General features: G+C 41.6%; 4 protein-coding genes across 5 annotated transcripts; 2 read left to right on the top strand and 2 right to left on the bottom strand.

Moving 5' to 3' along the window:
- Positions 1 to 415: 415 nt before the first annotated feature.
- Positions 416 to 3,725, bottom strand: LOC129586184 (acetyl-coenzyme A transporter 1-like). 2 transcript variants are annotated; one of them, XM_055479242.1, is made up of 9 exons: positions 3,552 to 3,725; positions 3,154 to 3,461; positions 2,608 to 2,989; positions 2,161 to 2,315; positions 1,905 to 2,086; positions 1,659 to 1,843; positions 1,412 to 1,532; positions 1,103 to 1,324; positions 416 to 994 (listed from the first exon to the last, which is right to left on the bottom strand). In XM_055479242.1, exons 2-9 carry the CDS (start codon positions 3,362 to 3,364, stop codon positions 821 to 823), a joined length of 1,632 nt encoding a protein of 543 aa, XP_055335217.1. In that variant the 5' UTR covers positions 3,365 to 3,461; positions 3,552 to 3,725; the 3' UTR covers positions 416 to 820. The 2 variants fall into 2 exon arrangements, with proteins under 2 accessions (XP_055335217.1, XP_055335216.1); XM_055479241.1 differs by having other exon boundaries at positions 417 to 994; positions 3,154 to 3,725.
- A 504-nt stretch (positions 3,726 to 4,229) lies between these two features.
- LOC129586353 (60S ribosome subunit biogenesis protein NIP7 homolog) lies at positions 4,230 to 5,796 on the top strand. Its single transcript, XM_055479536.1, has 7 exons — positions 4,230 to 4,241; positions 4,324 to 4,381; positions 4,442 to 4,493; positions 4,708 to 4,794; positions 4,919 to 5,057; positions 5,166 to 5,306; positions 5,524 to 5,796. Exons 1-7 carry the CDS (start codon positions 4,230 to 4,232, stop codon positions 5,641 to 5,643), a joined length of 609 nt encoding a protein of 202 aa, XP_055335511.1. The 3' UTR covers positions 5,644 to 5,796.
- On the bottom strand, positions 5,632 to 7,624 carry LOC129586132 (eukaryotic translation initiation factor 2 subunit 3, Y-linked-like). Its single transcript, XM_055479150.1, has 2 exons — positions 7,291 to 7,624; positions 5,632 to 7,000 (listed from the first exon to the last, which is right to left on the bottom strand). The coding sequence occupies exons 1-2, from the start codon at positions 7,540 to 7,542 to the stop codon at positions 5,834 to 5,836; spliced, it is 1,419 nt and encodes a 472-aa protein (XP_055335125.1). The 5' UTR covers positions 7,543 to 7,624; the 3' UTR covers positions 5,632 to 5,833.
- Positions 7,625 to 8,904: 1,280 nt separating this feature from the next.
- On the top strand, positions 8,905 to 16,245 carry LOC129586133 (guanine nucleotide-binding protein G(I)/G(S)/G(T) subunit beta-1). Its single transcript, XM_055479151.1, has 8 exons — positions 8,905 to 9,826; positions 12,096 to 12,241; positions 12,431 to 12,494; positions 13,358 to 13,587; positions 13,956 to 14,085; positions 14,316 to 14,387; positions 14,640 to 14,856; positions 15,245 to 16,245. The coding sequence occupies exons 1-8, from the start codon at positions 9,770 to 9,772 to the stop codon at positions 15,349 to 15,351; spliced, it is 1,023 nt and encodes a 340-aa protein (XP_055335126.1). The 5' UTR covers positions 8,905 to 9,769; the 3' UTR covers positions 15,352 to 16,245.
- The last annotated feature ends 618 nt before the right edge of the window (positions 16,246 to 16,863 follow it).

Raw genomic sequence — 16,863 nt, forward strand, 5'->3', positions numbered from 1 at the left:
TGGTGGCGAAGAAAGGTTATGGAACAAAGATCGAACATATGCTCAGTACATCAAAATAATCGTACTGCCAAATGGTTTAAATTGGTTTCGTACCGTTGTGGTGCAACGCAAAGGTGTAAGAAAAATTCAAGTTTTGATCACGATTGCTGTTCTGCCGTGCAGTATATTTTAGCTCCCAAAACCTTGGACTTTATAGGTCTTTTGGCATTGGTTTTCGGTTTTCATACTGGCCAGTGGCGGTTTCGGCTTCGAATATCGATATCAGTTAAAAAACATCAATAACGTCTTAGTGGACGCCTGGTAATATCAACATCCTAACTGTCTGCAAACTGGAACTGAACGAATCTGGAATCTGTTTTGTACATACAAAAACCATTTTCTGCATTTCCTTTCACATCTAACGCTTTCAAACTACAAACATGAAATATAAGCTAACAATAAGCGGTACTTCTATTAGTAACTGATTGAGAACACTACGCTTCAAAATGGTTTGATTTAACCCCCTGATTGGATAACCAGTTAAACACAGTGAAAAAATACTAATAAATACTGATCAAGACTCCGCAGAAAATAAACACGTATAAACTGTAACTGTTCACCTTTTCTTGATTAGAAAGGCGAAACACCGATACAGAGCATCTTCCAGTTATGCAAAAAAAAACAACTGTTTGTGAGGTATAAAAATGACACGGGTTATATTATGAGATTTGAGTTCTAAAAGCAATACTTCCAAAAAAAAACATATTTCCATCTATAAAACATTTACGGTCATTTTAATATTATCAAAGCGGAATGGACAGACGCCCTGAGCCAGGAGTTTCTATTTATCGTCATCCACCTGCAAGCGCCACGAGCGCTCCGGCAGTTCCTGAAGTGTTCGAATGCGTGACCGGAAAAACTGATACCATATTAATCCGAAAGCAAAACAAACCATCACTTCCACATAAAATCCATCTAAATCCACCACACAATTGCCGCCTCCAGCTGCACAAACCTGCAAAAGCAACCAGAAATTATTACGAACAACAGGAGTGATAACTGCAAAGATTATCCGCGAGTCCATCGCCATGAGTTAAGTTAATGTGCCCGTAATTCAACTCACATCTTTTTGCGATTTCTGGTTGCAGCTCATACCACTTGCGCCCCCTCCTTGACAGGAAGACCATGTCAGATCGTCCACAAGGCTCAACGATAACGTATTCGGCCAATTGCCACCCAGATTGTATACCGTATTCAACAAAGTCATATAAGTGCCACCAATCATAGGATCACTAATACGCGCGAAAAATCCCATCACTGACACGAACATTCCGTATAAAGCAATCTAAATACAAACACAACCGCCACCAGATTAGCATTCGCAAAACCCTATTATCATCAGCTTGTGTTTTACACCGACTGCCAGGCTTACCTGATGAACTGCATAGCTCAGTAAAATTAATCCGTAATAATGCGCAGGAAATGACCCATCCGCTAGTTTCATCTTGGGTGTGATCCACACAACCAGCGCAAATTCCAAACCCATTAATAATCTATAATGAGAAGTTTCGGGTAAAATCCTCCTACACGTAACGCCCAGCTTGGAGATGATTTCCATAAAACAATGACCACAATTAAGCAATATGTATTTTCCAGCTCCCCTGTAAAATCCAACATACCTGCACGGATAGCTTTTAAGAAAAATATTCATCGGTTTCGGTCCAGCTGTATACTTGCTAATTAACACCGGAAGAATGATTTGTAAAGGAACCATCGGCACAGCAAGTAAAGCCAACTGCTCCTTATGCACACCCAGTTCAATAAGTTTCAGACCGGACACAGCTTCGGCAGCCGAGAATGCAACCTAGATTAAAAAATAACAATTCGACTTTCACAGGTAAGTCAATATTGACGGTGATATTCACCTTGGAGGTTAGCAGAATCAAACACAATCTGATAACGCTGGGCAGCCTGAGTATTTTAAGCAAGGTTCTGTATGCCGACAGCACACCCTCCGAAGCATCGTGGTCATCATCGCCTTCCTTTTTCATAATCCACACAGCCGTAGTGCTGATTATGAAGACGAATCCCCAAAACCATAAAAAGCCTAACAATTATAATAGAACTGCAATGCACTCGAAGGTTGATGCGGAATGTGTTTTCATTAAGTGCCAAACTTACCAGGGAGCGTCACCATGCCTGTGGCTTCGGGTTCATCGCGGATATACTTATTGCAGAAATCCGCTGATTCGAAAGCCAGAAACATTACGTTCCCAATAAAGTAGCCCGCTGTCTGCCCTACGGAATTGCATGTAGAAGCGTATCCCACATTGCGTCTGCAACGAACGAGACATAGTGTACCGGATGTGACAAAACAAAAGTGTAAGAAATTTCGTAAAGGTATTTCCGATTGCGAAAACGGTACGTACAAAAGTTTAAATATGTGCCATATTTTAGCCTTTTAGTCTAAAAATCGCAAGGAACAAAAAACACCGGAATAAACTGCGAGGTGATTTTACCAGCAAGCTTTCAAAAACATTTACACGCTTTTGTACGAAGCTTCGGAAATCCGGATTACAAAAATAAATAAATAAGTTTCCAAAACGCAATTTTCCCAAACGAGTTTACTTAGCAAGCATAGTCAGAGCCCAGCCATCCACGGCGATATCCTGAACGGATGCCAGAAAATTCAGAGTAAAAAATATGACGGTAATGATGACAATGCTGGGAGTGGCACCGATAATATTTTTTCCATCTGGTTGGCGTCCGAGTAAGGAATCCACCGACAGAGACAAAATTAACATAAAGATTCCAATCAGATACTGCGTCGGGATCAGCCAGCTTTTCCGCCGTCCAAAGGCTTTGGAATAAATGGAATCAATAATCGGTGCCCAGATCAATTTTAGGCTAAAGGGCCAAAATACCAAACTGAAAAATGCCTGGTCGTGATAGGAAACATGGCGACTGCTGAGAATCATCGGAATGCTGCCTCCAAGTCCCAAAGGTATGCCTGAAAACAGAAATTCGGTAAACCTGGCTAAGCAATCTGATGTTAGGAAAAGCGTCATTGACAGCGCTACTTACTTTCATAAATGATAGATACCAGCAATAAGACTATAAGAATAAGTAATGTGGTGCACGCAATTCGACAAAGCACATTATTCAAAAATATACCTTGCAATACGTAAAGAAACAGCAGCAGAGCGACATTCCACCGGTCTTCCCTGATGTCTGGCGCGAGAATGGTGGACTGCGAATTGACCTCCGGAATAGCGCTGCCGACGTGGTTCGGTCTCAAAGGAGCTCGCCGTTTGAGGTTGTTGCGATTAATGGACAAAAGGGTCTTTTGTGCGGACGCTTCTTCTTCCCACTCTGGCAATGACATTATTCGCTTTCACACCAGATAGGGAATCAGCTTTCATCAGGCGAGTTTCGCAGTAACGCAGTTTTGCTTAAATATCAAGATCGCAGTGTTCGCAGAACTGAATAAAATAAACAACTTCCAAATACCCAAGAGTCCAAATCCAATAAAAGTAAGTTAATTCAGTTAGGTGGTGCAGGAGAAAATGTACCTCTAATCAGCGGAATTTAGGCAATAATTTGCGATACTTTATTCCTTCAAACTTTAAAGATAAACAAACATCCTGTAATACGGAATATCAAATCTGTCTACAAATGAGTCCATGACCATTTATTTACGAACAAAATACCCTTGAGGCTGCCGTGTTCTGTGTTTCATCTGTGTTTGTCGAAGTTTTTAGCGAAGCTGACAGCGGCAACACACGTAATCCGCAGTGACGTCAGACAATCCATTTGTACCTGTTAGAGCTATCTGCAACAGGCGCACCCCGCAGAAGTTTGGCACCTTCGCAGCAGTACCGTAAATTGTGGATCACGAAGAACCTGCGTTCCCAATATTTCATTGAATTTCACTTGTGAGACAGTGAGAGTAGAATTTCTGTCGAAATTTTTATTACAACTATTCATAATTATTGCATTTGGTGTAACGTCTGATACCGCGCTTTATAATTTCATTATTTATTCATCATCACAAATCACAATTTTAATCGTCATTGGTCTTGGGACATTCTGTTTCAGTTTGTTAGCGTTTTGCAACTTGCTGCCTTTTGCATACTGCTCTTGCGTAGAATATTTGTTCCTCTGGAGTGAAGCGGCGCGAACATTTGGAGACAACGCGATACCTGGATATTACTAATTAGTGAGATAGCTGGGTAAGTGTAACAAATCAAATGGTAGAATTCGTACTGCTTTAACAATTTGTACGTACTCGTATAGTCGTATTTGTACGAGTACAGTCAGATTTAGACGTTGCTTTTTTGTTAGGCTCAGAGCATTACCGGGGAACCGGTGTGTGTCTTCGAAAAAAAGCGCTTTGTGTGCTGTTTATCTGATGTGAGCCGGACCATTTCACAAAGTCCGCTGAACGTGATTCCAGAATGAGGCCCCCTGACGGATGAGGAGGCCCGTTTAGTATTCGAAAAGCTCAGTAAATAGTAAGTGGTAATGTGCTGCTGGTTATGACTGTACTATTTGGACAACGTGAAATTCCCATTAATTTAACTTCTAACAAGGTTGAACTTGTTATTTCACAGTCACTGTTAGTCGGCATCTTACTATTTTAAAATTGTTTTCTAAAATTTAATTGTGTGAGAGTCGTGATTTATTTTGTGTGTTTCGTACTTATCGTTGTACTGGTTGCACTTGTAGTATTGGGAGCAATATCAAGCGTTTGCTGGATAGACCGGATGGATTATACTGTTTCAGACTGCATAATGACAGAATTTTCTACGCACGGTATGGCTCTCTAGTTTCTGCCTAATGTGTTTGGGTAGCAGTATTGTGAAACACCGAACCACCCGGTAGCGTACAAATTTTCACATTCATAGCCATAACACAAAATTTAAGTCCCTCGTTGCAGAGAATCTCTGGTTAAGCAAGCATCTGTGATTAGTCGCGACAACCTTGCTAGCTTCGGGACATGTTTTGGAAAAATGACGAAAACAGGGAAGTTTCGCCTGCACATTACGGCATTGGACTTTCTCGCTCCTTATGCACAGGTGAGAATGGTTATCACGGCATAAGAATTATGTAAATTTACATAATACTTCAGTATTATTGTATTAAATACTTCTGTATGAACTACGAATATTTGTGCATGGTTTCAGTTTCGTGTTTTGCTGAAACCGAATGCCGAGCAGCAGTTCCTTTACGGTCACAACATCGCAATATCAGGAATACACAGGATATCGGACAACACACCGAAATATGCCGGAATCGTAGTTTTCTCTGCGGCGGAAACCCCATTAGTAAGTGCATGAGTGCGTTTGAAACTGTACTGAGGTTGCATTTACATCATGGATTGTGCAGATTTTGTGAAGTTGAACCCAGTTAAAACATAAGTGTGCTGCATATCACGTTATTTTTGGCACTTTTTCAGAATAAGTGTGTACTGTGTAGCTTCTTAATGTTTATGTTTATGGTTTGTTTTGTTTATGTTTGTTTTTCTTAATGTTTATGTTTTAGGGATTTGGAGTAGCAGCGAAATCCAGCGCTGAAATTAAGCATGCCGACCCTATCGCCACAGGAATTTTTCACCAAGCTGACCTCGGAGAGTATATTCGCCAAGAAAACACATTAATCTGAACATTGTTTCTTGTAGACTTCTCTAAATATGTAGTGAGTTGTCAATTTGTCATCTTCCGTAAAGAAATTCACTTCTGCCAGAATGTTCAACGTCACCAACAGCATTAAAGCTTTTTTTTATAGAAAGTGATTAATGAAAAACGAAACAAAAAACCATGAACAATTTATTTAGAAAAAAATAAGATACGGTTTAATTGCCGCCAGCGCCGACTTGACTGGGTGTAATGGTAACCCCTCGGCGGATTTGGCCCCATCCGATCAATCGCCAGTGCTTTTCGACACGACGGCTAAGGGCAATCTTCTCACCAACCTCTGTGCACACAGGACTCGTCAAGCTGATTTTGGCCAGATCCGATTTTACGGCTACCACACGGCCTCCCGTGGACAGCGATCCTATGTTGACCATGAGAATCTCGTTCTTTGTCAACTTCGATACCTTGGCGCCTTTCTTGTCTCCCTCTGTCCGCACACCCAGCAAGCGGCGCAGTAAAAAGTAAGACATTTCCAATTCGGTGAAGATGGCCGGCAGACATCCAACAGCACCCAGAACCTGCCCTACCAAACGATCGGCACGGCACAGTGTCGGATCTATGCGGGTGCCCACACCAATTAGGCCTCCCGGAACAGCATACTGCAGATCATTTTGCTCGGCTAGTAAGGACACCACGCGCGAGAAAATGGGATGGCAAATTAGCTTGCCGTCCGCGTCCTTCGAAATGATCCCTGGTCGCACTTCAATTTCCTGACCGACGCGGAGCACGCCCCGCAAAATACTTCCTCCGGCCACGCCACCCTTCAGTTCGTCCACTTCACATCCCGGTTTGTTGACATCGAAGGATCGAATGACAATCAGGCGCGCTTCCGATGTGAAGTCCCGCAGCGGAATAGGAATTTTCTTGACGATCATTTCGCACAATACTTCGATATTGTACTTCAACTGGGCAGAAATGGGGATTACCGGAGCGCCTTCGGCGACCGTTCCCTGAACGAATTTCAGAATCTGGTCATACTGCTCCTTCGCTTGAGTCTCTTTGACAATGTCAATCTTGTTCTGAAGGATAATGATGTGTTTTAATTTCATGATTTCAATGGCAGCTAAATGTTCCGATGTCTGGGGCTGCGGACACGATTCGTTGCCCGCAACCAGAAGCAGTGCGGCGTCCATTACAGCCGCGCCGTTCAACATGGTAGCCATCAGAATGTCGTGGCCAGGGCAATCCACAAAAGAAACATGACGCAGTAATCGGAATTTTCCCCCGCACCCGGACCGATCGCAGGGAAACACATCCTCTTTCATGCTGCCCCCTGAACGGTAACATCCTGGTCGCGGACACTCTTCGTTATCACATTTAAAAATCTAAGAACAAGAACATCGGTGAACCAGATATATAGAGAACAAGCACAGCACTCTGCACTCGGTCACAACATTGTATCATACAGTCTAGGTACTTTTCAGTCGCGACAGAGGTTTGAGCCCCAGAAATTTTCAAAAAATCTCCCTCCGCAAACAGTAAACATCAGAAGCCAAAAGCAAAACTAAATAAATTAAACCACATTTCGAGTTTTTGGGGCTTTCCCAAGTCCGCGAACTTCAAGGAGTCTCCCAGATTACCGTGGATAACTAACTAAGCGCGCTCGATCACTTACCTTTGCATTCGCGTATCCCAGCTTAATGGTGATATTTCTCTCTAGTTCATTTTTAAAACGGACAGTCTGGACGCCAGATATAGCTTTCACAACCGTGGATTTTCCGTGAGCCACATGGCCAATGGTGCCGATGTTGAGCGTCGCTTGCCGGCTTATAACTTCTGGCGTCAAAGGAGTTAATTCCTTGACATTAAGCTTCTCCAGGTTCTGTTCAGCCAGGTGGCTGCTCGATACTGCAATACCATCCATCATATCTGCGGAGAACCCGATCACAAGTGTAGATTTAGGGAATTGCTGGACTGACGCAATCGAAAACTCCGAAACTGGTAAACGTAGCAATGCGCACAGTGTGCCACCAGTCGGTATCCACCTACTGTGCCATTTTTCAAAACTAATGCGACTGATGGCGGTTGGCTGCCGAGCACACGTAAATGCCGTCTGATAGGGGCGGTTTTTCGAGATTCGTAAAAGTACTTATTTGATTTTTTGCCGCTAGGTCATCCGGCGAGGCGTGATTTGACTTCGGGAGATTACTCCCGGATAAGTTAATTGTCAAGGATCAATTTTATTAATCATAAAAATGTTTTTTTCGAAACCAAAAGAAGTCAGTGCTAGTCTTTTAATTTTGTTTATATTAAGATGTAACGTAAGGTTAGGTCAAATTCCAGATTTCCAGGTGAATTAAAAAGACTTTTTTGAATTTTTCATTGTCCTTTATTTGAGCGATGCCCAGCTATCGTGCTGTGTAGTGTGTACACATTGAGACATATTAAAATGTATGATTTTTCTAAAATATTCATGTAGCCTTTGTAGGTACGTATTTCACGCTTTGGGTGCTACAAATCTGGAAACCGTAGACGTCATTTAATGGCTTTGGTTCGCGCAGACCGCAGCTGCTGCATTACTTCACCTTTGCGTCAACCTTATTCTTGTCATAGAGATGGACTGAATAGCTGCTCCTCTGAAAATCCTGTTTACCGGCAAAGGAGAATTAAATTATTAGTGGTATTATGTACACACTTGAAAATCTTAAGCTGTCTTAGTGGGAACATGGTTTTATTTGTGAAACTGTATGCCTCGCTTTACAGGAAACATTCTGTCTGTATGGAATGAGCGATTTATTATGCTTTGTCCTAACGTTAATGCCACAGCGCAGTCTATTATGCAACACTATGTACTGTACAATACAATAAGAGATACATGTAATTGATGTCCTTCCCCAATATGTACAATGCAGAACTGCGTATCGCAATTGTATCGCGGATAATGGTTGACCAGTTAAAATTAACTCAGCTTTCAGCTCGGTCACATGCGAGGGAATGGATGGCGCTTTCCCTGCCCTTTTCCCTTTATTGTCCTGATCTAATATTGCTTGTGCATCAGGCATCCATCTCTCTGGGATAGACGTACACATGATGCATCTAGAGCGCGCCAGCTAGCAGATGCAGCAGCAACATCCCCGTTACAATGAGCAACCAAATGCGGGAGTCGATCATCTTCGGTTAGTCCTGGTGGTGCCGCTGACGTCAATGGCACGATCGGCGTGTACGAGCGAGTGCGCAGCAGCTCTCGGCTGATGCTGTGGTCACATCGACATAAAGCGAGATTCATCGTCGATCATTGCCACACATCTAGTAGACCGCATTTAGACTATTCCGAAGAAAAACCGGGCTGTTTCCGCATTCGCTGCGCATTCCTGTTTCACGGCACAGCTACTTCCTCCCCATGTATCGAACGGATCTTAAACAAGTCGACTAAGACTGTGTTCGCGCGCTGCAGTGCAGCTACGGTATATACCGATTGGCGATCGCACAGCACAGCAGTGACAGCACCCAGCAGCACATGGCCACCCTGGCGCTGCATGGATAAAGCAAACTTCACATCTGCTGCTTGTATTTCACAGCCAGTCGCTACTCCCATTGCCTGGCGGAATTAAGTTCCCGGCTCTGTTGGCGTTATGTTCGATCCCTAGCTGTTGCCGCCCGTATAGTATTATACACACTGCACAAGCCGTATCATACTGACATATCTCTGCTATGAACAGCTCTCTGAAGCTCTCTGCTATGAACAGTTTATGTGAAAACCTCCGATATACTTAAGGTCGATCTATATGATTGTATCCATAAGACAATATCTGCGATTGTCCTTCTCTTCTAAATCTCTGTCATATCTCTTCCTCCCGAATTTTCCCTGATTAACTTCTTTTTGTTTTGAATCCACTTAACACGTTATGATTGACAATTATCCTCCCGCATCTTAACATCCGGATGACCATATGCTCATGCTGCATTCAACAGGAATTGCCCCCTCAGTCATCGGCATATAATTGGCTTTATGATGACAGTTGGGATAGTTGTTTGGCCGTGGAGTGGTGGAAAGCAAAGATAGCCTGCAAGTGCAGCACTATTAGCAATCGCATTCCTGTTCTCGTTGCCGAAATCAAACGGAAAGTGCGCAGAAGGCGTCGATCGGCATCAGTATGAGTGAACTGGATCAGTTACGGCAGGAAGCCGAAACCCTCCGTACAACAATCAGAGTAAGTGTTGGATACCATAACACGTTTAATTAACTGAGGACAAAACTGTATTGGATGCGTCGGTATTGTTAATTACAATACTGTACCTAGTCAAAAAACATAAAATCTTAAGTATGGAAAATTTCCTCGCGCAGTAGAACTCGTTGTACATTTCTTAACTGAAAACTTACGAATGCTGCTAAAATTAATTTTGGCACAACGTGTCCACACCTTGCCATTAATGCAGCGCAGTGTACATATATAATTAATGTTTGTACTAATGTGCTTATGCATGACCCTTAACAAATTGCAGCCGGTACATGATTTGCGTACATCGTATAGGTATAGCATCCACCTGCAGCCTGACTGTCGCCCTGACTTCAATAAAATTAATAATGCCCAAGAAATATGTAGCGCTAAACCTTTACGATTCTATTTCTGGCGAGTAGTTGTTAAAGGAAATTGTTTCTGTCGAGGAACATAATTAAACATAATTAAAGAAACTTTACAGTGCGAAGTTCAGTGGCATTGTACAGATATGTATAGCCGCCAACCTCAGCAAACAACTGCGGGCCGAGACCTCAGAAAAAGCCGCAAGCACAAATTGCCGCACAATATACCAGAAAAATTAATGCGATAAATTAACAAAATCACAAAATTTTCTCACGCCCTATCTGGTTCCATAGCTCACAATTTTTTGGGCCGGTGTTTTTGCCCTGCTGAGGATTCAACTGCACAGAATTTAAATGAACTTAATTTGGTCAGTATTTCTTTACTGTTTATGCACAGTTACTGTGTTGTACAATGAACACCTTCTATTGTCGTAGGACAGCTGCCGATAAAGTGAAAGCAAAAATGCATCTGTCTATTCCTGGTTTTAATTAAACCACGACTTTATCGCCGGTTTCCGTAACTGAGCCTATACAAAATAATCAACTATATTGCTTAAGTAAGCTTTGAAGAAAACCAGCGATATATTATGGGCTTATGGCACGCACTACACATTTATGATTCATCGACGTGGAAATAGTGTAATCCAAGGAAGGAGTTGCACGAGATAGGCAGTCATTCCCTAATGGCTTTGTGCTGGACGATTTATTTCATAGGGATCTGTGGTGCAGTCGTACACGGATCGTCTTGTAATACGGCATACACAAGTCCTGTGTACAGTAAAATTTAGGATTACATTTCGGGCCGGGAACTGCGGGCGACGGCAGCATTGGATAGTGGGAGCAGAGCATGGGCAATCACGTGATGCTGACTAAAGGTTTACTTGATCGATCTCCGGGATAGGGTGCTTGACTTGGCTGTAGCCGCATCCAGCGCGCGCCCGCAGTCTGCATCCATGGTTCGGTATCGGCTTCCATTATATCCTCCGGTTCCTCTGTAGTATAATTTACTATATTATTGTCACTCGGGTTAACGCCCAGAAGCATTCGCCGGCGACAGTTTTCGCGCACAGTCCAGACGCGCCAAGGCAGTATCATATCGTCAACACGGACATGTTTCGTATATAAATAGATATATGAGCAATTCCGTAACTGTAACTCTTGACAGTATTTCGGAGTTAAAAGTTAAGACTCCTATTTGTGATGTGTCGTCAAAACTGTAGATACCTCAGTAAAGCAAAACTAATTAATTTGGGTCGGATTGGTTATACTTAATATGTATTTGTATCTAACTGAACGAAGTACGTAAGCGAGCGACGGGTACGCCACATATAATTTTTTTAACGAATTACTCTTCCTAACACAGTGCAATGAAACCAGGGCATTACCGCAGTCCGGCTCAAGAAACAATTTTTATGTTGAGAAATTAAAATTATGGATTTATACTAACACATATAATATGGTTTAGAATACACATAGTGACATACATATACATAATGATACATACTTAATACTTGAAATACCATTCTGTAGGGACTGATTGTCGCTGATGTATCAAGAACAGAAAAAAATGCACTGAATTCAATAGTTTATTTGTCCATTATAATTTAGGTCCGTCATGTTTTCAAATTTATCTGGCTTTTTGATAGTTGGAAATATGTCTATTCTGCTGGCTTTCATTATTGGGCTGCTTTAATTTCCACATTCGTGATGGCGCTGTTCCGATAGAACCCCAGGGGGAGTTATTATTAGCTGTGAATCACAAAACATAAGAAACAATTTTACTGGTTAATGCTTCATATAATACGAAGTAATAAGCGCAAAATAGCGGCACTTGTAGATTTAGCGTTGACGTCAAGCTTTCCTCTAGACAATTCTTAATTGTACGTTGCTTCATGTAGGATGCACGGAAAGCGGCATGCGATACAACGCTGGCTCAAGCGACCGCAAATATGGATCCGGTCGGGCGCATCCAAATGAGGACCAGAAGGACCCTGCGAGGTCACCTCGCAAAAATTTATGCCATGCATTGGGGATCAGATTCAAGGCGAGTCGTTTTTAAGCGCAGTAACTACGCAAACCAGCGTCACACATCAATCTGCATCAAACCGCCAGGTTTTTTATTGTATTCCAAACTCGATGAAATACCTACGAGTACAGATTCTTACAAATTAAACAGTTCGGCCGTCATAATGCATACGACAATGTTCTATAATTTTCATAATTGTATTTGCAGGAATTTGGTATCCGCTTCTCAGGATGGGAAGCTTATTGTCTGGGATTCGTATACAACTAACAAGGTTTGTACTGTCGTGCGGTTTACACACCGTTAAACTTGCAATTGGAGTGCGCATTACTTAAGACCGGTCGTCTTTGGGGGTGTCCGTTCTTCAGTTGAAACAATAATTATGGAGAAACTGGATAAAAATATTATTAATTCTAAACTAAATTAATTATCAAAAGATCTTCTCATGTGCACGTGCCGTACAGTGCAGTACTGAAGCGCAGCTCTGCCGATTGTGCAGTGGGAACACAATAATTTTAGTTCTCCTGCAGTCGGCTTTGCAGGTTGCTCAGTGCGCAACATTTTGTAATATTGACGATGGGCGATGTGGGCCACGAAGCTGTAAACTGTATATTTTAGTGCAAAAATCAATAACATCTATCTTTCTCTTGACGTCACATCAAGTGGTAATGCTGTTTGCTACAGTTTCTCCTTGCTCACGAGAAACGAAGATTTCCTGGAATGTAAAACTTTCTTCACTCTCTTACAAGTTAGAGTATTTAGAATAAGCCTGATAAGTCGAACTCCTAAATTGTTTTTTGCTTTCCAACACTTTTGAACGATCAGCAATGTCGTAATTGCATTAGTGCATTAATTTTCGAAAAGCCATGAAAATAAGTACTCCTTACGATTTTTCATAACTTTATTCATTACTTATTTTTATATAAGGCAGATGTCGGTAATTCTGGCGTATGGCGTAATTTGCTGCATGGCAGTCTATAGTGCGTGGCTTTACAGCGCGTATTAAAGGAGAAACGCGAAAATTACAAACTATCGCTTTTTAGCGCACGTAGCCAAAACAACTCAGGCTTTCTTGGTGATTTACAGTGTGATTATTGATTGGTTGTGTAATAATAGCTGCACCGATGTGGATTGTAGGTACACGCCATTCCATTGAGGTCCAGCTGGGTTATGACTTGCGCATACGCTCCCAGCGGCAGCTATGTTGCCTGTGGTGGTTTGGATAACATATGCTCCATATACAGTCTCAAAACTCGCGAAGGCAACGTTCGTGTATCAAGGGAGCTCCCCGGTCATACGGGATACCTGAGCTGTTGTCGATTTCTGGACGATGGCCAAATCGTTACTAGTTCCGGTGATATGACTTGGTAAATAAGTAGGAACAATGCTAATGAGCGCACATAATCTAACCTGAAAGTGCAACCAGCTGCCAAATAACAGTATGGTTTGGAAGCTGAAATCTGTATTTAATTACATAATTACCATGAACAGTGTACTAATGGTAAGCCGGTAAAACAAAGATAGGTATGAAATAGTTCAGTAAAGGTGAAAAAGGTTACCACATACCATAATATAGATATTGTAGTTTATGGTATCGCGTCCAGTGTACTCACACTGTAAAGTCTATTTCCTGGAGATTTTATTACTTTTGAAATTTTAGCGTTTACATTAATTTTGTATTAAAAGGTGGATGATGCTAATCCGTGAACTATAATTAAACACTGTGCTGTTGTAGTGCCCTCTGGGACATTGAGACCGGGCAGCAAAGCACTTCATTCACCGGACATACTGGGGACGTCATGAGCTTATCTTTATCTCCAAACATGCGCACCTTCGTTTCCGGTGCTTGCGATGCCTCCGCTAAAGTAAGCTTGCGCTGTGCTTTGATTGCGCTCATTGCCCAGAGCAAATCTGTGTATAAGGTCACAACGGAAATGTCATGCAGCTGCACTACAGTAATCGTAGCAAAATTTTCCTAATAATAACGCTGCCGTATGTGTACATCCGACGGCTGCTTCTATCGTTAAATTTTGAAAAAAAATCATCCATAAGGGTGCATCACATTTTGTTGCAATAGAATGATTTTCTTCTTCAGCTCTGGGATATCCGTGATGGACTATGCAGGCAGACCTTCTCGGGACACGAATCCGACATAAACGCAGTCACGGTAAGAAAATTGCATATAGAAAGTAAATTCTGAAATATTATAGTATACAACATAACATATTTCATGAGCATATGTATACATACTTCGCATAAAAATCCATTCAAAGTCACTGGAAATCATTCAAAGATTGTTCAAAAATATCGTAGCAATGGCTTTCGTTCTTGGTCAAGAAGCTTTAGAATTCAGTTGTAACTATCATTTAACACTTACGCTAGATTACTTTCGACATTTTTTCGTTTTTGTCTCCACTAGTTTTTTCCAAATGGGGATGCTTTTGCTACGGGATCGGATGATGCCACTTGTCGACTTTTTGACATTAGAGCTGACCAAGAACTCGCCATGTACTCCCACGATAATATTATTTGCGGAATAACCTCCGTTGCATTTTCAAAATCTGGACGTCTGCTACTGGCTGGCTATGATGATTTTAATTGTAACGTTTGGGACTCAATGAAAGCGGACCGCGCCGGTAAGATCTACATTAACGAACACGGAACAGTTTGTCGACGATAAATTTTTAGTATCAGCATAGGCAATTAATACACGTCCCGGGCTACCGACAGCGACGTATTCCATTGTCTCTGTGCCACGTGTTGCTTCTTTAATTTGTCTATAAAAGATTTATTTTAATTAACGGAAAGGAGCGCAGCGTACAGCTGACGGTTGAAGTTTATCTATATATCGCATAAAAATGGGAATGATACCACTGAAAGACAAGGATCAGTTTAAAGTAATGCAAACGTAAAGCAAAGAGTAGACAAATGTTTACAGTTTCCTTTTAAAGTGTAGAACAGCTGGACGGAAATCGGGGAGTCGCGTGAGAATGCGGCGATTAGCTCATTGGCGTTTCTTTGTAGGCGTGCTTGCCGGACATGATAATCGCGTCAGTTGTCTAGGCGTGACGGAAGATGGCATGGCGGTGGCAACTGGCTCATGGGATAGCTTCTTGAAGATCTGGAATTAACTCTCAACTAATGAGGGCATTACTCATGTGCTTTTTTCCAGCCTGCTGTGGCGGCCACTATTCCTCTCAACCAAACTCAAAAGCGCCTGTCTTCTGTACCTGTAACAGTATCTCAGTCTGCTTCATCTTTTATTCTTCGAAATTCTCGTTCAAGCCTCTCCCGCGGATATCTTCGATTGTTTCTTCAAATGGGAACCAAATTTTTCGAACCTGCATCACATATTCGTATATCTTCGATAATCGATACATAGTTCGCGGTGGATATCAAAGGCACAATGTGGCCTGCTATTATAAAACGAGCAGAAATCTCTTGTGGTTTTGTACCGATGACCTTACAAACAGAACAGTCCTCTTATGATTAGGAATTCGTACCTGTTCCTTTTCATTTTCTTTGTGCATTTGACTCTTAAGTGGAACACTACATCCACGTTGTTTGTGACCTTTTCACCTTTCTGCTTTGTTATTGTGCAGTTATGCAAGCGTGTGGTAAGTACTGATCCAACATTGCACCGAGTAGTTGATGCGGGTGAAGAGAACCAGTGGCCATATCAACATTTGCGGAGTTCCATCGGCGACCTCGGAATTTTTTTCTCTATTTTTGTTGGCAAGATGTTGTAGAATTAGCACTATTTCTTAATAATCCAGTAAAAGGTTTTTTAAGTCAATTTATTTAGTTTACCAACTATTTGATGTTCTTTAGGATTACTCTTTGTTAACTTTTCTGTTGAACTTCCGCTCACTTGTACTATCTTATGGCAAAATTTATAATTTTTAATGGTGCACTCCAGCTAGGAAACGTTAGGTTTCTGGTCGTTTCTCGGTAGTATCCTAATTTAATTTTTAGTGATGCCGTAATATGTACTCGAAGCGTTGAAATAAAGCCACTATAAGTTGTCGAAGTTTTGCTTTACACATTGTGAACTTACAAATACTCATTATTTTGGTATTAATTTGTACGACATAACATGGTGAGTACTTAGTACTTATTTAAATAGTAATAATATTCATAATAATAATAATGTATTGCATTGCATTTCCTTACTCCTGATCCCGAGACCAGTAAGCCGGTTGGTTAAAGACCGTAAAGCATCCAGTCCATATTCTCTTTGACAAATTCGTACAGCAGAACTGCTATACTCTACGTGCAACAGCTATGTGTTAAAAATGCACTGAATCTTATCCTGTAAGGTTAATTAATATTTTCGTACCAAAAGTGTGCAGAAAAAAAACAAGAAACAGACTTGTAACTTTATTTTTCGCATGAGATAAAACATAAATCTTTCAAAATACGATTTTCTGCTAACTTCCCACCAGAATATCAAAAGGGCATTACGTTACCCTAGTAGGCCAACTGCATTGCCTACCACATTTCCCTAAAAGTATTAACTGTGTCACCACATCCATGCCTAACTCCCGGATCAGTAGAAAAACGCGTGTGAGGAAACGGATGAAGTCTAGAAAATTCAGCGTGAACATATTGATTTTCGATTGCGTTGCATGCAGTCGAATCGT

This window comes from Paramacrobiotus metropolitanus, unplaced genomic scaffold (assembly GCF_019649055.1).
Source record: "Paramacrobiotus metropolitanus isolate TYO unplaced genomic scaffold, Prichtersi_v1.0 Parri_scaffold0000020, whole genome shotgun sequence".
NCBI classification, from domain to species: domain Eukaryota; kingdom Metazoa; phylum Tardigrada; class Eutardigrada; order Parachela; family Macrobiotidae; genus Paramacrobiotus; species Paramacrobiotus metropolitanus.